Raw genomic sequence first — 24,426 nt, 5'->3', positions numbered from 1 at the left:
TCTTATCCTTTTCCTAAGGCAGTAGTACTGAAAAGGCATAAAATCTCTAGCTATAGCAGATTTATCTACAAGGTCGTTTACAGTGTTGAAATATTACTTTCAATGATTGTTGTTTTGTGGACTAATAAAAGAGCTACTTTTGCTGGTCCAGCTTAAGAAAGAACTAGAGAAAACTGTTTAATGGACTGAAAAGATGAAAATAACTTCTTAAATGTTATTGGCAACTCTCAGGACTGGTACTTTTTATAATAGAAAGCATTAGATCCCCACTGTTTGTTATATTCTTAATGGTGATAGAATTTTTAAAAGTAGAGAACCTACAACTAGCATTAGAAGTTTAAGAAAACAGGAGTATCTGGGTGATATATTATTTTCAGAATTCCTGGATTCTGGTGAATTTGACTCCCTCATACTTTCAAAAGTACTTCTCTTCAAGACTGTAGAGGTCATTATGAATCATTGCAACTATCATCAGATTCTTTAGAACAGTAACGACCATCAGATAGTATTTTCCTTAATCTTTCTTTAAAAAAATAGCATCAAAATAACCAGAAGAGAGAAGATAGAAAAGAATAACTTACAGAAATAGTGATCACTCAGGATTAAATCTAAGGAAATTACTACTTGAGGTGCTTTACATAAACCTGTGTTATGTTTGGTAAGATTTATCTTTGAAGGTGAAATGTTGTGGCCTGCACAGATTAGTAACACACATTTCTCCCCACATTAGCTACATGGTGAACATAGGCCTGATTGACAAGCTCTGTGGCTGCTTCCTGTCTGTGCAAGGCCCAGTGGATGACAACCCCAAGATGACTGAATTTCTGCAGCATGCTTCAGGTCTCTTACATGGGATGTGTACACTCTGCTTTGCTGTCACCAGAAGGTAAGGTCTCTACGTGATGTCACTTTAGACTCAACTTTTGAAGTATCTCTTGAATTTTGCCTGAAATAGGGTCATTTCATAGAGACACGCTGCTCTTGGCCTCTTCCTCTTTGTCCTTCCTCTGTCCTGCTGGCTTCCCAATAGGACTTGGCTTCCATTTCTCATTTTTCCTGGGTACACACTCCTGCCAGAGTCTGTTTTTCTTAATGGTGTCATAAACCTGTTATTGCTGGTAGAAAACCTTGAGGTCATCTTGTTTCTCTTCCGCTGAGAACCAAAGGAATCGAGTCAGCCAGTCAGTGACAAATCCTAGACCAGATCAAGCCAAACCCTCAGCACAACACAATACAGCACAGCCTCATAGTGTCCGTGACCATGTGCTTTTAATTACAGCCTCCTGGGTTTATTTATTTTCCCTTCTGTCGCTTCCTCTAAAGTACCTCCATGAATAAGGGAAGGGAGCCATCCACAAAAAGCAAATCTGAACTCACATATGACCCATGCGCACGACAATAGCCAATGGGCCAGTGAATACTGCTGACCTAGTGGCTGTCTGGACCCTTCACCCCACCCTGTGGACTCTTTTCAAAAGTGAAAATTCTGTAGGAAGGGCAAGGGAAATCCTCCCTTGTGTCCTTTTCTTACCAACCCACCAAACAAGAATTATTCGCAATGCTAATTTAGTGTTTCTGATAGTAATATGACATTTCTGACAGGCATATAGGGGATGTTCCACCAAAGAATTTTCTTAGAATTAATTTCTAAATTGCACAGCATAAATTAGGTATTTTTTTAGCATCTTGTCAAGGAAAAAAATGAATTATTTGAAACTTTTAAGGTCTTCCTGCTTAAAGAAATATCCATCTATATTTAGTGTACACAGAATGCCAGTGACTGTGTTCTGAAAATTGTGAGAGAATTGGTTTTCTAAAATGTATAATCCTAACCTTTTAGTCCGTTTTTCTTACCCCACCTAGTCTTACCCAATCCCTCTAGCCCAGTCACATTCCTAGGAGGATTAAGGTGGCCTGAAGTGTCAAGGAAGCCAAGCATGGCCTATATTCAGTGCCTACTTAGTTTGTTTTCTTCTGGAAGTGCCGACAGACTCTGCCATCCAGGAATTAGATGAGAACTTGGAAGTGAATGTTTTGGGTCTGTGATCTGAGTGAAACTGGGTGTATCGCACTGCACAGAGGCTGGCAGCAGTGACAGGTCCCCTGGAGCCATTGGCTGTTGTCAGCTTGGAGCTGCCATGCTGCCCCAGCCAGCTCCTGTGCAATGGCCAGGCCACTTCCTGGAAGTGATCCTCTCACCCACAGAAACCACTTCCAACACTGGCTCTGTATACACAGCAGCGATGATCTAAGTCTTCGTCACCTCTATTCTTTCCATGAGCACTGATAAATATCATGCATGTGTTTCCCTGTGCAGTTATTGTACAGGAAGCTTCAACTTTCACTTCCATACAGGTTTGGTCTATTGAAATCTGTGAAACATGTAAGAAACTTAAAGGTCATTCACAGACACTAATTTTCATAGAGAAAGCTGCTGAGCCAAACTAACTTAAATTCGGGCTCAGCCTCCTGATGCAGTGCTCCCTCATACACACTTGATTCTATGTTATTCAAAATATGGGATGTGTTTCATTTCCTTGAAGATTTTCTCATTTACATACATGGAACAGGAGCCTCTTCTCTTTGATACATACAGTCATATCCTTGTCTGTTAGACATTGAGCATCTGCCCTATGCCAGACACCAAGGTAAGTACTAGAGATACTGCCCAGTCTGGAGTCAGACTGTACAGTAATGGCTGCAATATGAAGTTGCAGTGGGAGAAAATGTGTACAGGAGATGAAGCATTTCCAGTGGGGGCAAAGAAGAGCTTCAATCCTAAACTAAACCTTAAAGCATCAAAAGATAAGAGGAGGAAAGAATTCAGTGGAGGAAAAGGGCATAAAATGTGCACTGCATAAGGCGGGTGTTATTGGTGCTTTTCACCATCTAGAGGTTGCCTGCCAATGGCTTCCTGTATTTTTCTGCCTGAGGATGTTTTCTGAACAAGTAACTGTTTGCTAGAAGTACAGGGGTGTTAGCAGCTCCAGGCAGGACTCTCCAGCAATAAATTGATGGGTAGCATCTTACTGCTGCTAACCCCAGTGGTGTGGTGCTGAGGCATGTTCTGTACAGTTTCTCAGCGAGGCCTTGTAGTAACCCATTTACTAACACACCTTTACCTGGTTTTGTCCTCACCCCTCTTCCTTTTTCTATTTCCTCACAAACTCTTCGCATCCAAAGGATGCAGGATCTGCTTTGTTTCAGGATCTGCTTTGGAGCAACCTGAAGTAAGAGATCTAGAAGTGCAGGATGTTGTGTCATGTGCAGTTTGAGATAACTGCGCACCAGGGTGAGAAGAGTGACAGGAGATACGGTATTGAACGAGCTTCCTAAATGTTAGCTCTTGGGATACTAAAAGGGAGACAAGAGCCTGATGAGCGATACCAGAGCTGCAGAGAGGCACTGACAGCGTTTGAGACAGAATAACAGAATCAATTTTCAGTTATGGAATAATCACTTCTGAAAATGTAGAAATGTCTGGAATGGCATGAGCCTAGGGGCTTTATTATTCCTTCTGGAATAATAAAGAGGCTCTTGTGCCATCTAAGTGAGTAATAGTGAGGACCTGTGGGATCAGTGGCAATGGAGAAGCGATGGAGTAAGTCTAAAGGATAGACAACACACAGCTCAGTGTTGTGGGAGGGGAACAGAAGAGGAATCTGGAGAAAAAAAATGGCTCTCCAGTTTTTTATAACTTTGAGTGGTGTGTGGCATAGTGGCCAAATTAGGGAATAGAAACACTTGGGAAATAAGAGTTTAGTCCTAGACATGCCTAAGGATTATCCCAGTAGTCCAGAGTAGGTATGTGTATGTGTGTGTGTACACATATACATACATGTTTTAAAAATACAGTAAAATTGTCTCTGTTGAAATAGAACTGGTCTTTGAATAAATCAATGATTAACTCTTGGTTGTTTTTAACAATTCTTAATCCATTTGTCCCAGTGGGAAGTCTCCAGCCTCAATTGCTCAGCAAATTTCTATTCATAGTCCACAAAAGCGGATTAGTCTAGAAAAAATATCCAGGCTTAATTTGCCCAGGGGATGTTAGCAGCATCGTGAGAATGACTCTGATGCCGTTCTTCCCTCACCCTCCGTTCTTTAGCATTTCCTGGCCGTCGCTGGACCACCAGACCCAGGGAGTTTTTCTGCCTCTTCAAAATTGTTTACTTCTAATATTTATCAGTCATTTCATACCACTTCTCATTTCTTCATAGAAATTTTATTTCTAAACTGCAGGGATCTGTTGAAAGCATTTTGTCCATGTGTTAAGTAGAGTTTGCACAAGTTCACAGCTGTGGCTAGGGGAGAGGGGTTCTGCAGTGGTTGTTACGTGGTGAGTAATTCCCATAATGCCTGTTTTGGCTTCCAGGACAAGGCAGCCAGAGCCAGAGAGTCGAGGAAGGCTTGTCCTCAAAGCCCTTTTGTCACCAACAGGAATAAAAGACAAAGAGGAGCCAGAGGGCCTTCCAGAATTGCCTCTTGTGAGCTGGCAGATCCTGAGATAATTAAGTGGACTAATTGATAGCACAGGGCTCTGTGTAAACACTTCACAGTCTGCCGGGGGCCCAGCCTTTGTGATTGTTGTTATAGCAGGTCTGCCTCTGTACTACTCTCCGTTTGCCCTTAATCTTCTCATTTTTGCCTAGGTTTTCTGAGAGATGATTTTGGAGTCAGAATTGATGCTGTTAATCTTTGCCTCAACAAGGGAGAGGAAAGCACTAACTGATGATTTTTGTACCTGACTTGATTTTGAACAATTACTTGCATCTCTTTAAGTAAAAATTGAAATTGTAATCTGCCAGTGAAAGAATTGGTTTTATGTTAAGATTACTCCAGAATTTTAATATGGGAGTTGTTCAGAAACTGTAATTCCTAATCACTTAAACAACATTCAGTCATCTAGAATAGGACTTCAGAAATGCCTGTTGCTTACTGTTCCCAGTTTTCCATTCCTGGTCCTATGGAAGTAAAAAGAAAAGGATAGTTTTCAGATATCAGAGCAGCAGCTCAACTGCCCTACTTGCTGGTGCTCACTGAGAGTCTTTCGGGTCTGACTCTTTGACCATGCCAGTAGAAGCAGAACGATAATGAGGGACACAAACCGTGGCCAAACAGGCCTTTCTTTCACTTCATCAGCAGTCACCTGCTGTATTCCCAACAAGGCACTAAGGCAAGAGGCCGTGTAGCGGTAGATTCACAGCAAGGATTTACAGCCCTCACAGATGCACAGAAGAAAGAGGGGACCTTGGAAACCTCGCTGATTCTGATTGAAGAAGGCTTCTGAAAGCTACGATATTTTTACCAAAAAAGAAATATGTTGTTTTACGTGTTTGTGATTTTCATTTTCATATCCATAATCCATATTAACAGGTTAATTCTAGCCAAGGTCCCTGGAAATCTGTGTCATGAAAAGATAAGAATGTAGTAATTTAGCCCATTAATTATGTGGATATAAATGAGTGGCTCTCAAGTGGTTAAGGGTACTTGAAAACCATTTGTTTGATCATAGGTAAACTTAACTCTGCCTGCTTAAATTATTCATTCATTCATTAAACAAATATTTATGTAGCACTTGCTCTGTGCCAGGCCCTGTGCTAGGCTGGGGAGAAAGCAGAAATGATTCATCTGTCAGTCGTGTCCTCAATGACCTTGTAAGTCAGTAGGGGAAGAAGAGGCATATACAGATGACCATGGTATGACGTGAGGAGAAGGGCTGAGGAAGAATAAAGCACATGGAAAGCACTTGGCACACTGCCTGGCACATAGTCAGTGCTTAATAAGTGTTGACTACTATTACCACATCGGCACTGATGGAGTCCACAGGAGGGAGCAGACACTCTTGATGGTAGGAAATAGCTGCTTTCCAGAGCAGCTAACATGTAACTTGGGCCTTGAAAGATAGGAAAGGTTGGAACGTGCAGACTTGAGAAAACAGCTTAAGCAAGGACATCAGCGCAGAAAAAGATAAAGAACAGATTCTTTTTTAAAATTTTTTATTTTATATATTTTTTGTCTTTAACTGAATTTTGAGATGGACATAGTCATTTTTCGAGTCAAATGAAACAATAAACGTAAAAATACTGTGTGAGCCCTGTGAAGAGGTTTGCTGCCATACTCCAGGAGCAGTGGTGTCGTTGAAAGCCTTTATCAGGGAATTGACATGCCAAGAACATTCACAGTTTGGGAGCATCTGTCACTACCATGTCTGTCTCCTCTCCAGAGAGGAGATAGAAGGTGAGAGGAACCGTGACCATCATTCAGGCAAGGGACGAATGTAAGGAAAAGAATTCTTTCTTTTTAAACCTTCATCATTTCTCTTTTTTACATATGTATCACTAGCCTCCCTGGTATCGGGCTTCAAATGTCTTTGTCTCTTCTCATCTCTCTTTCTGGAACCCCAAATCTAATCTGTTGTCACGTTCTGTTCAATAGAAAGGACCAAAATAACAGTCCGTTATTTTATTCAGATTCGGGCCTCCCCTGGTGGCTCAGCATTTGAGCGCTGGGCTGCAAGGCTGCCCGCAGCCTCTGCAGTGCTGGTTCGTTCCCCGGCCGCTGGCGAGGGTCCCAAAAAAAAAAAAAAAAAAAAAGTTGAATATCTTCAATAACTTCATCCAGTCGATATTTTTATTATCTCCATTGACAGGGAACTCGTTACTTGCTTTAGGAGCCTGTTAAGCCATTCATCAGTTTAATGCTGAAAAAGTTCTTATACCAAGCTGTGATCTGTCTCCTCACTGCTGCCCACTAGTACTCGTCTTCTGTGCCCCTTGGCAGTATAGAGAATCTTCTGATCCCGCCCTTCTCCCTGAAGTTCTCTGGCCTCACTGTCCTGCACGTTGACCTTTGCTTTTCTTCTTGTACCGGTTACTATGGCTGTATAACAAATTGCCTCCAAACTTAGTGGCTTGTAACAGCAATCTATTAGTCTCATAGATGCTATATCAGGAATTCAGTCACGAGTCAAAGAGAATAGCTTATCTTTGTTCCAAAATGTCTGGGGCCTTGGTTGGAAGGCTTGAAGGCCAGAGACCGGAATCATCTAAGCACTTGTTCACACAGACCTGTGATTCATGCTGCCTGTTGGCCAGGAAGCTCTCTGAGTGCTCTTCCTACATGGGCTAAGGTAGACTTCCTCACAGCATGGGGGCAGGTTCCAGGAAGGAACATGCTGACAAGGGAGGAGCCAGATGAACAGTACCACCCTGTATGACCTCAAATCCTGCGGCATCACTTCCGCTGAGCTCTGGGCGTCCAGGCAGTCACAAAGTTCCACCCAGCTCCCTAGTGGGGAGAAATGCACTTCACCTCCTTGCAGGGACTGCAAAGGGTCTAGAAGAGCATTTGGACCAGAAGCATTGCTGTAGTTATGTTTGGAAAATACCATCTGCCACATTCCAACCTGCCCTAAAGATAAATGTGCTCCCAGTATCTTGTTCTTACCCATTTTCTATTCTCTTTGAAGTCTCATATCTGGTACTTGGCATCATCACTCACTCCTAACTCCTATATCTTTGGTTGTCATTAGGCCCTGTCCTTGGACAAAAAGCTTCCTGGTATTGCAAGATGGGGAAGGTAGTAAACCTAATAGGCCTAAGCAAGTAGAACTAAAGGAAGTAACCTGTGTTGAGCACCTTTTCTATGGCTCAACTTCTCCTCATGAGTTATCTCCCAGCCACCCTCCTTGCTCAAGGAAATATAACAGCTGCTCAAATGATAAGGAAGAATGTCTATATCCTTCAGATCTGGAAAGTGAGAAGAATACAGGAACAGGAATCTCTCTACTATCTTTGTATCCAAAATGAACAACTGCTAGTATAGAGATTCCTGAACAATTCATTCCAACAGGTAATACAGTCCTTGTCAACTTACAGGGACAAGAAGATGGGCATGTCATTGATTGCGACAATTAAGATTGTGTATCTACCATAGGCTAGACACCAAAAAAGGCAGCTGCCTGGGCCCTAGCCCACAGGCCAAGGTTTAGGTACAGCCTGCAGGGACTTTCCACTCCTGGAGGGGAGAGGATATAATGAAGTAATAAGACTGGCAGTACCGGGGCCTCCCCGGTGGCGCAGCGGTTGAGCGCTGGGTTGCGAAGCTGCCCGCAGCATCTGCGGCGCCGGTTCGATCCCCCGGCTGCTCCCCGGCCACCGGAGGAGGGTCCCACATGGTGCGCAGACCTCTCCTGCCGCCCGCTGCTCCCCTCAGCAGTGTACTTTGGTCCTTCTGCCTGTTCTGCTCCCTGCTCTGGCTCTGGTGAATTCTCTCACCCTCCCGCGCTTCTGACTGTACCCAGTGCATGTATAAACAAAAAAACAAACAAAGAAATAAATAAATAAGTAAAAGCATGCCTCTATTAAAAAAAAAAAAAAAAAAAAAAAGACTGGCAGTACCATCATGTGTAAGCTTGCCAGCCTTAGGCAGAATCTCCAGGATATACTTGCCATTGGACTCCCATTGACTCTAGGGACTTTGAGGGGGCAGGAAAACCCTTGTGTAGTATAGTGTTGAAACAATTTTAGGAGTCTAGAACATATGATGAGTGTGGTTCCTGCTCTTTTAGTTTTGTGACCATTGGCAGAGAGCTTCTCAAAACCTGTTTCCTTATCACATAAACGTGAACTTGATAATTTTTCTCTCACAGTGTTGGACAGGATAGGGATAGTTGGGGGCTAACTCATCTGTCATTTGCCTAAGGTGTTATATGTAAATATGCATGTATGTATACATATGTATTAAATAGGTAGGTAATATATACATAACATACCCCACCGTATTCCAAAAAGATTTGAGATGACTTACAAAAATTATTTTTTTAAATGATGAAGAAATTAGAACAAAAGAAAATAGTAGGAAAAAGGAAATCAAGCTAGAAGCAAATAAGGATACAGCCGTTTTTATAACTAGGCCCTGATAGACATTTGCTTGTGGAATTCCTACTGGCAATTTCTACAAGGAACTTATAATTTAATATGTCAAATGGTGAGCTCATTGACACTCACCCAAAGTTAGCTGTTCTTAGCTACCTTATTCTGTCATGATTGTAGTCATGATTTGAAGACCCAGAACCTTTGTCTTTTACCTTTCTATCCCAACCCTGTCCAATTCAAACAAAGGAATGCTAACCTCAGAAATAGGCACCTAGTTTTTATATTTCTTACTTGATATTTATCAACTCCCAATCCATTAGTTCCCTTGTCCTGTGTACATGTTTTATGTCTTCACATGGAAATATTTCCCTAAGGAAAGAGACTAAATGCCTAGGAACTCCCCTCCAGGTACCCAGCACCTGGTTAGAATCAAAATCAGAACTTAGGGAATAATTGTTCATTGACAGAGTTAGCAGATACCAGTGTATATCATTCATCTATGCCAGATCCCCATTTCTTGGGCTTACTCAATTTTTTTTTAAGATTTATTTATTTATGCATACAAAAATTGGGATGTAAGCCAGAGGTATGGGGGTGAGAGGTTTCATCAGAGACAGAGTGGGGAGCAGAACAGGCAGATCTACTGAAATACACTGCTGAGGGGAGCAGCAGGGGAGACAGGAGAGGTCTGCTGTGCCATGTGTGCTGTTCCCTTGCTGACCAGGGATCAAACTGGTGCTTCAGCGCTGGTGATACTTGATAGTGCTGTCTTTAACCTCTGCGCCACCAGGAAGGCCCTTGGGCTTATTCAATTTTATGTTAGAGCATCTCAAGCCTGTTTTTTGGTTTGTTTGTTTTTTTTTTTTTTTTTTTGATGAGGTATAACTGACATACAGCATTCTATTTGTTTCAGGTATACAATAAAATGATTCAATATTTGTATATATTGTGAAAGGATAACCAAAATAAGTGTGGTTAACATCTGCTACCGTATATAGTTACCCAAAAAAAAAGAAATTTTTTCTGATGAGACTCTTGAAGATGTACTCTCTCAGCAGCTTTCAAAGACACAGAGCAGTCTTACTAACTAGTTCCATGCTGTTCGTTATAGCCCCGCAACTGGAATTTTGTACTTCGTACTTCTTGACCCCCTTAACCAATTTTTCCCTACTTCCACCACCTGGGCTACTCTTAACATAGGAAGAAGGACCGCCCATATCCCGTCTTCTTTTCTCTTGTGCTTACATCACCACTAAGCCATCCCCAATCCCGTCAACAGAGCTCCAAATTATATCTGCATTAAACAAACTGTTTTTGACATCCCTTGTATCCATAAAATGTGTATGTGTATGCACGTGCGCACATGTGCGTGCATGTTTGTGTACAGGAAACTGATTTTCAGAGTAGATTCACATCTGTTATCCCTTCCCAAAATTGGACAGAATCTTATAAATCATCCTGTCCCATGCCCACTAGTATTTTGAGTGCCCTCTGCCACTTCAGTGGATGCGATCCTCTACTTCATCCAAAATGGAGAAAAATGTAATACCTCCCCAACAGCCAGTCACTTTTGGGTGTTCTAATGGTTAGAAAATTTTCCATAAGTTTATCTAAAAGCTGCTTTCACTTAATGTCTCTCCAATGAGGTCTATAACAGCATAATACCACTTCAGTTTGAAACCTTCATGTCCTCGAGTTCTGAGTTAAACCTCCTGTTCCTTTGAATGTTCCTCAGGTGATATTGTTTCCAGGTTCTTTTATCACAAAACTCACTTTCCCAGGAACTTTCTGACGCATCAGTATCCTAAATGCCGTACAGCACCCAGCTCTGGACCCACTTCTTCCCGTGCAGCTACATGGCACACTAGAGGAAGATCGACCTTGGTTTTGTTTACATTGTACTGCTGTTAATTCAGTGGCAATTAAATTATTGTAGTTGATAATCAAACAACACTGTTTCCTCATTTGCACTGGTAAACAACTAACATACTACTACTTTTTCCCTGCTTATCTTTGAACTCGACTCATACTAAACATATGCAGTTAGCTTTTTACAATCTAAAAATAAGATTTAACCATCATTTCTATAACTTTTTTAGTCCTCATTTATATCTAGTAAACTTTTTTTTGATTGCTTCCTCCTCCTTGACACTATCCTACTTTGCTGCTAGGATACCCACTTCCCAGTTTTCTTCCTAGTCCACTGGTTTCTATTTTTCAATTTTCCTCCCTGGCCTCTCTTTTCCCACTTTTTAGACACAGTATCCTGGGGCTCAATCCTCAGACTACCGTCTGTGTTTACTCAATACGTGAACTCCTGACTTAAATACTGTCTATGTGTTGATGGCACCCAAATAATCTGAAGGCCACTCCTCTGTCTCAGGCTTGTATATTTATTCAGTCATTCAACAAATACTTTTTGAGTAGCTACTACAGACCAGACACTGTTCTAACCTGTGGGCAAATCAGACAAAAATTCCTACCCTTGAGAAGTTCATCTTAACCAACTTTAAATCCAGTATTTCTATTTAGGTAATAGGCATCTTGAATTTGACAAGTTTAAAACTGAACTCCTGGTTTTCTTCCCCAGGCATGCTCTAGCTACTGTCTTCATCATTTCTGTAATTATTACTACTCAGGGCAAAAATCATTGACCTGTGTTTTATTCCTTTCCATCACACCGACACCCAATCCATCAGGAAATCCTGTTGGCGTTCCCTTCTGAATATGTTCACAATTCAACCATTTCTCACCATATCCCTGGCTACCTTCCTATTTCATTCATCATGACCTCTCTGGAGCAGCATTCTAATTAGTCTCCCTGCTCTGCATTGGCTCTTCTAAAAACTTTTCGACCAATTAGGTATAGTGATTACTTTTAAATCTAAGTCAGATTACATCATTTGAAATCTTATAATGACTCCCAGTCTCATTCATTGAAATCCATGTAATGTCTTTGCAAAGGTCTATAAGACCCTACCTGATCTTCTCCCTGTATCCTCTCTGACACCATCTCCTATTATTCCAATCACTCAGCCTAATCTACCTAAACTGGCTTTCTTCCTGTTTCTTGAACATGTTACTCATGTGTCTAGCTCCAAGTCTTGAAACTTGATACTCCTCTACCCTTTCCCTACATATCCATATGGCTTCCTTCCTTACTTTCTGTAGAGTTCTTCTTAAATAATATTTAAGAAGGCTTAAATGATAAAACGTTTTCTGATAAAACTTAAAGAGGCATAGATTTTAGCAGAATCCCAGTGCTTCGAATAGTGCTTACCAGAACGTTGGTCCCCAATAATTATCGATTGCATGAATGAATAGACCCACTGTGGTGGGCAAAACAATGCCCTCCAGAATACTACAAAATAAGGACAGACATACAGACCAATAGAATAGAATAGAACAGAACAGAACAGAACAGAACAGAACAGAACAGAAAACCCAGAAATAGAATCTAACATATATGTTCATATGATTTTGGAGAAGGGTGCCAAAATCATCACCGAAATCATTGAATGGGAGCAGCAATCTTTTTAACAAAATGGTACTGGGAAAACCAGATAACCAAGTGTAAAAGAATCAAGTTGGGCCTTTATCTAACACCATATATAAAAATTAACTCGAAACAAATCATGGCCTAACTCTAAGACCTAAAACTATAAAGCTCTCAAGGAAAATACAGGGAAAAAACTTAATGACTTAAAATTTGGAAATGATTTCTTAGAAATGATGCCAGAAGAACAGGCAATAAAGGAAAAGGACAAATTGGACTTAATGAAAATGTTTTAATTTACTTATCAAAAAAAATAGAAGACAACCTAAAGAATGGGAGAAAATATTTGCAAACCAAATATCTGATGAGGGATTACTACCTCATGAAACTATGAAAAGCTCCTAAAACTAAACAACAACAACAAAAAAAAATCCCATTAAAAAATTGACTGAGGACTTGAACAGAAGTCTCACCAAGGAAGATATACAAATGTCCAATGGGCACATGAAAAGATGCTCAACATCATTTATCATGGGTAAATGCAAGCCAAAACTATAATAAGATGCCACTACACACCCATTCTAATATATCTGCTATCAAAAAAAAAATTTTTTTTTAAAAGAAAATAACAAGTGCTGGCAGAAATTTGGAGAAGTTTGGAAACCCTGTGCATTGTTGATGAGAACGTAAACTGGGACAGCTGCAATGGAAAACATTATAGCATTTCTAAGACATGGAAGCAACCCTGGTGTCCATCTGTGGGTAAATGGATAAGCAAAATGTGGTATATACGTTCAATGTACTATTGTTCAAACTTAAAAAAGAAGGAAATTCTTCCATATGCTCCAACATGGACGAAGCTGGGACATTATGCTAAGTGAAATAAGCTTGTTACCAAAAGTCAATACCATACGAAGATTCTACTTACATGAAGTACTTAGAGTTAGTAAGGACATTCATAGAGACATGAAGTAAAATGTGGTTGTCAGAGGCAGATAGGAGGAGGGGGAATGGGAAGGTATTATTTATTTTTTTTTTAGAATTTATGTATTTTATACAAGAACCAGGGTACAGGCCAGAGGTGCAGAGGGTGAGAGGATTCCCCAGAGACAGAGCGGGGAACAGAACAGGCAGATTGACGAAGTACACTATTGAGGGGAGCAGTGGGCAGCAGGAGAGGTCTGCGTGCCATGTGGGACCCTCTCCAGCGGCCGGGATCGAACCGGTGCTGCAGAGGCTACGGGCAGCTTCACAGTGCGGCGCTCAACCACCTGCGCCACCAGGATTTCAGTTTTGCTGAGTTACAGAGATGGTTGATGGTGATGGTTACATGACATGATGATTTATTTAAGACCATTGAACTGTACACTTAAAAATAGTTTAGATGTTAAACTTTGTTATGTATTATTTTACCACAATAAAAATGGGGGGGGGGATATAGAATGGTCCTGACAAAGATAGCTATATCTGAATACCCAGAATTCATGTTACCTCAGATGGGAAGGGTATCCTGGATTATCCACTGAGCCCAATATAATCACAAAGGTCCTTGGAAGAGAAAAAGGGACGCGGGAAAGTCATGGGGAGAGAGTTGCCTTTTAAGAGAGAGGAAGGAACTCTAACCAAGGAATGTAGTCATAATCTAACAGCTGGAACAGGCAAGGAAATGAATTCTCTCCTGGAATTTCCAGAAGAGATTCTATGTTAGTGATACCTGTTTGGGGTTTCTGATTTCCGGAGCTGTAAGGAAATAGATTTGTGCTGTTTTGAGCCAGCAGCAGAGGTCATTTGTCATGGCAGCAATATAAAAGGGACACTGGCACTGCTCCTGTAGGTCAGGGGCTTATTCTTCCTGTCTGGACATATCTTGGGTGGTCACTGGGGCACAGCACTTTGGGTTTTTTTGTTTTTTTTTAATAGCTAGTACGCCCTGGTGCTCCCCAGAAAGCCTAATGAATGGTGATGTCACTGAATCAGCCATCCAGCTCACAGCACTGTGCAGACCCCTGAGTGGAGTGCTCTTGGATTTAGGCACTAAAATGGGAGGTGCTCACAGGATGCCTCAAGTTTCCAGAACTAAAGCATGAACAAAACCAAAGTCCAAGCGCAGTCTAGAAGACACCAGCGCTGAAGGTTGTCAAGGTTGGTGTTACCGAGCCAGGAATCAGGGCACCCGGAGATGGAACCAACAAGCCAGGAGCATACCGGGAAAAGGGATTGTCCTATCACCTAGGCCCAGCACAGCTGCTTGGGGCTAACTACGGCCTGGTATGTCAGTGATTTAAAGCACCAAAGACGGATGGATGGCACAGGACGCAGGCGCACACAAATCACTGCTTGTTTTGTGTGAGACTGCTCTCCTTTAAGCAACACAGGATTTCTAGTCTTGCTAGCCCAGTTACAGTTTTTCCTAATTGAATCTAGTCTTTAATGAAAGGAAATAAATATACTACTAAGATCTCTACTCCTAGAGACCAAACAAAAACACTTTAAAATCCACTAAAATTGAGAAAAATCTCAGCGTATAATAATACAAAATTCCACATCAGATTTTTCATATCTTCATGTTATTTTTAAAAGAAAACATTATACCCCATGCCTGATATGAATAAGGTCTTTTACTTTTTTATTATAAACATTTAGGCTTAAAGTGATTATAACTGACAAGACCAACAGGAGCCTGTGATCTGCTCATGGACAAATTATCTATATTTCAGGCTAACTCAAAAGTAAACATTCTCTAAAGTCTCTTCAACTCTGTGTTAGTTCTCTGGAAGCCAAATGTAACAGACAAGCCCTCTGGCCTCCACTCCTCTTGACAAACTCTACTCACTTATAAATGAATGGTCTTTTCCATGAAGCATTATGTGCATATATTAGGTGCATTTTGAACCATTTCCACATCTGAGTTCTTAGATGTTTAACTTTCTTGAATCAACATTTTTATTTCATCCGGAGAATATTGTAAAAGACCCTCAGATATGTTGTTTTATAATCTGATTAGTATTTTCCTACATAATAGAGTGGAGAGAAGGAACTATTATGATGGCCTTTGCTCACTTTTTTTTTAAAGATTTTTACATTTATTCCTCTGAAAAAATAATAGCAATGAATGTATGTCATCTAATAAATGCTTGAAAAATTCCTTAAATGCTGCCGTTTTATTCCTGAATATCTGCACTTGAATATGCTGATAAGCATTTTAAAAACAACAAAGGCAGTAAGAAGGGAAATCAGTGTCCTCAATCACTGGTGGTAGTGTCACTCGCCCCAAGGCTCTGAAAGCCTATTAGAAACCAGCTTGAGAGAGAAGTGTCTTCTGACTTATCCTGGGCTCTAACAGGGAGTCAGCGTTAAACAAACACAGAACCCTTTTTGGAACCTTTATAGTAAACTCAGACACATTAATCTAACTCACGTCTCTAGTCCCAGTCTGACCCCTAACTCTTACGGCTATAACAGAAGGAAGGGCCAACTGACATTAGCTCGTGGAGTTTGTATAAAAGTTCATTCCTCAACATTTTGCTTTTATTGAGTCTCATAAGATAAGCGATGATACAAGATTACAGGATAGTCTCTAGACACATTATTTAGCAATATTCAGTCACTCCCAAGATTTGACTTAAGAAAAGGCATGAATGTTTGGCCTGGATGTTTTGGTCTTTGGACAAGGTTCTGCCCTTAAGACAGGAGTCCTCACTGGTGTCCCTGTGTTTGCTACTGACAAATACGAATCATCTAAAACATCTCCACTAATTTCTCTAGGTCTCAGCTGCTTCATTATGTAATGAGGAGAATAACTCTCCACCAACTCTGAAACACTAAGAATGAGATGAGGTTAAAGGTGTGAGTATAGAGGGGCCTCCCCAGTGGCCTAGGGTTTAAGTCTCAGCGCTATCACCGCAGCCAGGGAGCTACCCACATGGCACAGCAGACCTCTCCTGTCTCTCCCACTGCTCCCCTCAGCAGTGTAGCTCAGTAAATCCTCCTGTTCTGCTCCCCACTCTGTCTCTGGTGAGTCCTCTCGTGCACCACACGTCTGGCCCACTCCCCAGTTCTATGCAAAAATAAATCTTAAAAAAAAAAAAGAGTGTATTTAGCAGAGCCCGCCATATAAAGAGATGACAGTATTTCATAAGAGAGCTGTTTTCTTGAGAAGGAAAACAAGGTATACAAGGTCATCTTAGCACATTGTTAGCATATCACAAACAGTGCACGTCCAGAATGCTTACCTTGGTTATGAATAAAACTCCACTTTGCTTTGCTGTTAGCAAATTAAAATGAATAAAATAATCCCTTTGTTTAAAAATAAGTATTAGAAAATTAGACAAGATATTAGAAACTTGCCGGCCAGTAATTCTGAATTCTTACTGAATTGGTGATAACTCTGAGTGCTTCCAGGCAAGCTAATGAGCTCAGCCTACATCTTGAAACTCCCCTCCCATTCCAGATTCCAGCTGAAAGCAGCGACAACAAGGAGGAGGCAAGGTGGGGGACTGAGTGGGGGCTAAAATAGGGAAGGGTTTCATCCCATGCCAGAACACAAAGCCTTCTGCTCAGTGTTCTGCAGATCACATTACAGGGAGTCACTGAGCAAGGGCTTGCATCTTCCCTTCCTGAGAAATAGCCATGACCTGGGAGGAAGGTGACCGACCTACTTGGGAAAACACAGAGATCAGAGGGTATGTGCGGTAGTTAGAGCAAGTGGCTGTAGCAGGTGCAGACCTTGCATTTTTCAGGTTCAAACCCAGTGGAGAAAACGCAGGGACTTCTAAGCATTTCAGTAAGTCTTCCTCCATCCCACAAACTCTAACTGAGACATTTTTCATTCTAGAACCATGATGAACAGCCAGAGAAAGAAAATACACAGCTTACCTTAGGCATATGCACCCTTGAGCATAGTGAGTAGGGAGGCCACTCCACCTGCAGCATGTTGGCTAAGAGAAAGGGAGAGGCCCTCCATAGAGAGACGTCTGGGTGCAGTTTGGGGTGGGGGGGAAAGAACAAAAGAACACTTGACAACCACATTTACTAAAACTGCAAGCTCTTGCTCACTTGATGCTTCGTGTCCACCTGAGTTCAGGAGTGCGGTGGATTCAACAAAACTTTGCTGGTTTGCTGTTGATTTCAGAAATTAATTTGCTATTGCCATTATTTCTTGTCCATAGTACTTCCCTCCACACTGGCTAAACTCACTTCATGCTGACTTGCATCAAGTTCATCCAATACCTTCTTGTTCCTGGGAGCCTGGCGGCTGCTATCTCTCGCCAATACTCCTGGATGAGGGGATAGTGTCTTCAAAGGCACTACTGAAGTGCCTCCCCATCATATACTGGGTCTTTGAGGCCACATGCTTTCCGGGTAGCACCCCCAGAAGATTCCCTTTGTGTGTCCAGAAAGGAAGCTATAGTACTGCGATCGCTGAGTCACAACAGCCCTCATGGACACTGTCCAGTGGTCTGAGACCTAGAATCTAAACAAAGTGGGGCTGCCCAGGATGCAGAGGTCAGGGAGGGTATTGGCAGCTTCCACCCTGGCTGCAGAGTGCTCAGCTGCCACTGCTGCCTGGTCTCCCTGGGGAAGGAAAGGGCAAGCCACGGTGCACTCGGGTGCGGGGGCTGCATTTATTCCTGGAGGTTTCTTGTTACCTTATTACACAACTCAGATGGTTTGCTTTTAACGGTCTGCTTGTCTTGTTCCATTTGACCTATAAAAATGCAAACATCCTTTAAGTAGATTTCTCTGAAAGAGTTGAATGTTTCCTTGTCAGGTCATACAGCATATTTGATGATAATCACCAGGACAGCACGGGACTGACAGCTGCTCTTCAGGCCACAGACCTGGCTGGGGTGCTGCACATGCTCTACTGCGTGCTCTTCCACGGCGCCGTCTCGGACCCCAGCACCGCCAGCCCCAAGGAGAGTTACGCTCACAATACAGTGCAAGTGGCCATTCGGAGCCTACGCTTCTTCAACAGCTTTGCGGCTCTTGATCTGCCCGCTTTTCAGGTACTCAGCTTTAGCTAGTGTGGTGTTGACCAACCAAGAGTTAATATTTCGGCGTACCAGTGATGAGGATTTGTTCTTGTGCATTAAAGTACGATGAAGGGAATCACTGACACCACAACTGCTAATATTAAACGGTGCATGCCATTCACTAAGCTGCTATCTTCTGGGACTGTATTATGCTCTACCAGTGAATTCTCATGACTACCCTGCAAGATATTTATTAGGCCCATTTTACAGATGGAAAAGCTGGCAATTCAGTAATTTCCCTGGGTTACATGGGGCTGAGCCGGGACTGATACCCTCGATTCTCGGATCCCAAACAGAACCCATGCCACTCTGCTGCTTGTCAAGAAACCTTCTGTCTCAATTTCTTTAGATAAAGGTATTACCATTCCATCAACTTTTAAATGTTAGAGAAATGATTTCTCATATAAATAGAATCAAAATTAGATAAATTATTTTTATGTATGACTTCCTATGCATGATTTAACTGATCAGGTAAAGTACATGCATAGAAATAAGCCAAAAAGAAAAAGAAAAATACCGGATGGTCTCACTCATAGCAGGAATCTAGAAAACTTAAATAAGAGACCAGGAAAATGGGGCCTCCCCAGTGGCGCAGCGGTTGAGCGCTGGTTTGCAAAGCTGCCCGCAGCCTCTGCCGCGCCGGTTCAATCCCCGGCTGCTCCCCGGCCACCGCAGGAGGGTCCCACATGGCTCGCAGACCTCTCCTGCCGCCCGCTGCTCCCCTCAGCAGTGTCCTTCGGTCCTTCTGCCTGCTCTGCTCTCCGCTCTGTCTCTGGTGAATTCTCTCACCCTCCCGCGCTTCTGACTGTACCCAGTGCATGTATAAACAAACAAACAAACAAATAAAATAAATAAATAAAAAACATGCCTCTATTAAAAAAAAAAAAAGAGAGAGACCAGGAAAATGAATAACTATAAGAAAGTAAAAAACAAAACCAACAAAAAACTATGAACCAGAGACACTTTATGTGGGGTGGGGAGCGGGGAGGGGAGGGATTGGGGTCAAAATAAGGGGATTGCAATTGTATGGGGAATATAAAAATAAAATTTATTTTTAAAAAAATAAATAAAGTACATGCATAGTTAAGTGTACAAACCCCCATTAATTAAGTTTTTATAGGGGATGATAGAAAATTACTCTATGCTATAACATCAGATTGTCTGCTTAGAAACAATTTGTTTTCCATGTAGGAAATTTAATTTTCAGAAACACTGAACTTTTAGAACAGAGCAGGCCCCAAGGAAGAGACTTTCTCTTGCAGTTTATTAACTGTCAAATGATTTCATTAAAAAGGAACAAACTTGGCAGATGATGAACCCATAATTTATACAAATTGCTTTTCTCAGAGAGAAAAGGTTACAGAGATACAAATGTATGAAATTGGCGGTCTTTGGTCACTTGGAGTTGGAGGAACCGCTTCTGTTTGGTAGCTGATGACAAGGGTGCAGTTCTTCATACCATTCTGTTCACACCAGGAAATGAATATGCTGTGTCATTCTATTCAGTATCTTTCAACTTTGTAGTGGAAGTTTATTCAGTGCAAAAGCAGACATCTGTTCTTTAGGGTTAATGCTTTTTAGTTTCCAAAGCAGGTGAGCAAGCCTAAGGTGGTAACTGTATAATGGCTAGAGGTCTGAGAGTGTACTGCCATCCCTGAAGCAGGAGACCTCTGCTCCAGAAAATGCCAGTTGTTCTTGCCTCTGGGTTGAACATACGCCTGTATTTTATGAAAACCCAAATCCACTGGGTTCTGTCTGGAAACATCTTCTCTGTTCCTTCAACCCCACATTTCTCTTTTCTTTCCTTTCTGGTTTTTCTTCTCTTTTGTCTCTGTTCTTTTTTTTTTTTTTTTTTTTCTGACTCTCCTGTCTTCCTTTATTTTAGTCAGTTTTGTTAGCAGTGTTCTTACTTTCTCCAGACGTTGTTCTCAGGTACCCAGCACATGGGCCAGAAAAACCTGTATGTACCTTTCCTGGCTGCCACCTTTTTGGTGCACAAGATCCAGCACATGCTTTTCCCTGACTCCTTACCTTGTGTGGGGACCCAAATGCCCAAAACCTAGAGCATCGGGATGTTTATACATGGTGATTTAACTGTTCCAGTTGCTTCTATGCATTAAAAAAATACTTAGTAGACAACAATTATTTTATTATGATCACAGATCCTGTGGGTCCAAAATTCAGACAAGGCTCATCACAGTGAGCATGGCCTGTCACAACTGCATGATAGGGGGCTTCAGCTAGAGGCTGAATAAAAGGTGAGGGAAGAGGTGGGGAGTGAAGTTACCTGGAGTCACCGTCTTTCTCGTGTTTGATACCTGGGCTGACTCAAAAACTAGGTTCACAAGGACTGTGGGCCAGACATCTACAAAGGCTTCTCCATGAGACTAGGGCTTCTCAAAACGTTGTGATGTCTGGGTCCTGAGTGGAAGCTTCCAGAAAACAGGTATTTCAAGAGAATCAGAAAGAAGCTGGATGACTTTATGACTTAGCCTCAGAAGTCACATAGAAGTCAGTCATAAGCCTCCCCTCCAGGTTGAAGGAGAGAAGTCCTACACCCCACCCTTCAATGGGGTACCACAAAGATTTGTAGTCATTGGTTGGAACACACTCTGTTTAGCAAGCTAGAGCAGCTCATCTATCACACAGACATCATTAACGTAGACGAACATCCAAAGAAACATTTAATGTTCAAGTAAATACAGTACAGATACACAGGATTTGTTTTTCAAAGCAATGGGTGAGTTTTGAATAAAAAGAACTATTTTTATGATAGATATGGCCAGAGACTATTCATGTTTTAGTTCAAAACAACTTACATGTCCACAGTGAAGTTTCAGGGGCTACATTTATAAAAGATAGGAATAGAGATTTTAGAAACAGCATAGACCTGACCTCAGATAAATCTGGGAGACAATTTGTGAATTGAAGACAGGAGAATAAAAGGAATTGAAGAAGAAAATTGAAATGAGGTAAATGTTATACAGGACTTTGTACATACTGACAGCTGAACCCTATGCATCACAAGAGCTCAAAGTTCTTATGGACCGTCTCCATCAGACTTCTGGACTTGCGGTCAGGCGTGGAGCCTTCATGCTACCAAGCTGGACCATCGGAGACAAGTCATTTGAACCGTTAAGACTCAGTTTCTCATCTATAAAATGAAGATTTTAAAAAACCTACCTTACAAGTCTGAGGATTCAGTGAGATTACATAAAGGCACAGAGCTACCTAGCACATAGCACACCCTTGAGAAATGTGTGTGCACTCAGCTTTTGAAGATAAAGAACGCTCTTGCAGGTGCTGAGTCAAAGTCAAGACTTGAATCAGCGTTCCCGGTACACCAGCACCCAGGGCTGCTCAGCAGACCTGCGTGCTCTCCGACTGTGAGAATTATCATGCGGTGTGAACAAAAGGCTGCCTGTTAAAAGTATTCTCTTAGCTGATTTCTTTCATTGTATACTAATAAGGCTGTCAGAATTTTTTTCTCCCTTCAGCAAGAGCCTGATTTCACTCTGAATTCATACTGGCACAGATGGCCTTGCGATCAGGGATATTGTATATTGCACACACTTTGACAGTTTTTACAATTGAAGGTGGTCTCAAGAAACAAATCAATGTACTGACTTGGCAATTAATTCTGGCTAAAAAAGGAAATATCGTTTCCTTGAAAAATTGCTTTAATTTTTATATTCAAACTTACATGCCCCTTGACCTGCTCTTATCAGTGAAGGTTAAACAGAGGGCACTGGGTCACAGCATGCTGGACACAGCTAATTAAATAAGGGCTGAGCCGAGACGTGTCACTCCTTGATTTAAAGGAGCAAAGCCTTCCTGAAGTCTCTTTGGAGCCCGAGAAACATTTTGTCTCAAGACCACGAAACTGAGGCAGAGGTCCTCTCCGAATTCAGCCATCGTTTGTTTCAGTCCTCCCGGAAAGGCATGTGTTTTGCCGTTAGGCAAGTGAATTCATTGAAACTTGCAAGCTGCAGTAAATCTGACCTGGATCAAGCCTACCAAGACCTCAAATCAAGAGATGAGTTTTAAACTCTGCCTTTTCCCACAGGCCGGCAGCGGCGCTTCATTCCAGAGTGTATTCTCGGGCTTCGCCTCTCCCCTTTGCCCTCCTGTCGCTCTGTCTGTTTGACATGTTTATTAAATAGAAACTTCAGGCTGCACAGACAGACTCAGGCCCTCCTCCCGTCACCGGCCACCGACAGCCTTTGGCCTGTCTGGAGAAAGGATCCCAGAAGCCTCGTCTCTGGGGGGCTTCGTGGTGGTTTGTTTTCTTTTTTTTTTTGGGGGGGGGTGGTATTACTGTTTTTACATTCTTTCAGGAGCCTTGAGTTTACAGAGCAGTTTACTTGAATAACCAGTTGTTATTTATATTTCTTTTCTGTGTGATATTTAAGTAAATGATTAGAATTATATTTTTATCCCTTTGTGCAAGAAAATATTTTCTCCAGAAACAAAAATATTAGAAGTTAGCAAAATAGTAGATTTACAGGTGAATTTTAATATTTTTATTCTTCTGACTTTTCTGCAGTGAGACTTTGTACAACAAGAAAATTTAACTTACTAAAAACGCAATAGATAACCATGCTTTGGGTGGATAATGTCTTGGCACAGGTAGTACAGGCATTTGGTGTGCTGTGCTCTGTTTTCTGTCCCTTTTCAGTTTAACTGTTGCATTTAATATGGTCGTTGATGAGGACAAGAACCCCTGAACTCATCGTTAGTCTTCCTCAGAAATTCCTTAAATATTTGCAGCACATGGCAGAAAAGCACACAGGGCCCAGGCTTGCTTGGTGCTTTGCAGTGCTGCTTCTCCCTGAGCTGGGATTTCTAACTTCTCTTGTCTCTGTCAGTCTATTGTAGGGGCAGAGGGCCTGTCCCTTGCCTTCCGGCACATCGCCAGCTCCCTGCTAGGCCACTGCAGCCAAGTCTCCTGTGAAAGCCTCCTACATGAGGTCATCGTCTGTGTGGGCTACTTCACCGTCAACCACTCAGATAACCAGGTAAGAGGCCCCGGAAAGTTCCTGCAGCCGCTCCCCAGCACTGAGAGTGTGAGGTATTGGAGTGAGAAAAGGCAGGCTGGCCTGCTGGAACCCATCTCTCTTGAGCGAGGCCCTTACCAGGCTTGTGACTATGTCTCTGATTTCTTCTCTCCAAAGAGATTTGCTCGGTACTGGGTTAGCACTAAGTCTCCTTTCAGAGCTATGAAAAGAAAACAGTGTAATATTCTTAGGCCACACAACGCATCCACTTCCTGGCCACGTAGATTCTGATGCGCTATCCATGTGTTTTTTTTTTTTTTTTTTTGTGGATGAGGCAGCTTGTATCTTTCAACTCGCGTCACTTTGCAAATAGCTTTAGAATCAGGTGCTTTATGAAGCTGCTCTTGGCCCTTGGCTTCTGCTAGTCCCTGGAGGCTGCCAGATGGCACCGGACAGGCGTTGAAAGGGCAGGCAGAGCCTCTCCCCAGTGAGTCACCTGGAGTGATTTTGCTTTTAACTATTTTGATGATTTGGTTTCTGGGCAAGATTGCCTCTGTAAGTAGGGTTTTGCTGCTTTAAGAAGTTGGGAAATCTGTGTTGCAGATTTTATAAAAATCATAACAACAAGGCACCTTGTTGCTCTTTATTTTTAAAACCAGAATTATGGCATAACTAACTCATCAAACAGTAATTCCCAACAACCTCATTTATTTAAAACCTCCTACTCAACAATCTTAATTGTATGGAGTATAGATAAGAAAAAGGCCCCCAACATTCTGCACTTACCAGTTTTTATTTTAGGCAGATCACTAACTAATGTGCTTACGAGGCTTGTTAGCCTGTAGCTAACTAGACCAGGGTAAGAGAAGGACTAGAGATGACTGTGGTGTCAAAGCCAAGTACAAGGTGAGATGCTGCATACAAGGAGCTGGATTTCTCTTCCCGATGAGGAGAAAGAGGATTAAAAAGTACATTGTAGACCCAAGAACTCAGAAAACATAGCCAACTGGATCCCAAGG

General features: G+C 41.9%; 1 protein-coding gene across 2 annotated transcripts in view; it reads left to right on the top strand.

Moving 5' to 3' along the window:
• SCAPER (S-phase cyclin A associated protein in the ER) overlaps positions 1-24,426 on the top strand; it is a gene marked incomplete at both ends in the record, with an annotated part of 375,287 nt that overhangs the window by 324,452 nt on the left and 26,409 nt on the right. For both annotated transcript variants that reach the window (XM_084239451.1, XM_084239450.1), the window contains 3 exons: positions 731-886; positions 18,146-18,383; positions 23,279-23,428. In XM_084239451.1, coding sequence (XP_084095577.1) covers positions 731-886; positions 18,146-18,383; positions 23,279-23,428 — 544 coding nt within the window. The remainder of the gene's footprint in view (positions 1-730; positions 887-18,145; positions 18,384-23,278; positions 23,429-24,426) is intronic.

This window comes from Talpa europaea, assembly GCF_964194135.1.
Source record: "Talpa europaea genome assembly, chromosome: 8".
NCBI lineage: Eukaryota > Metazoa > Chordata > Mammalia > Eulipotyphla > Talpidae > Talpa > Talpa europaea.
This window is presented reverse-complemented; position numbering and strand designations above follow the sequence as displayed.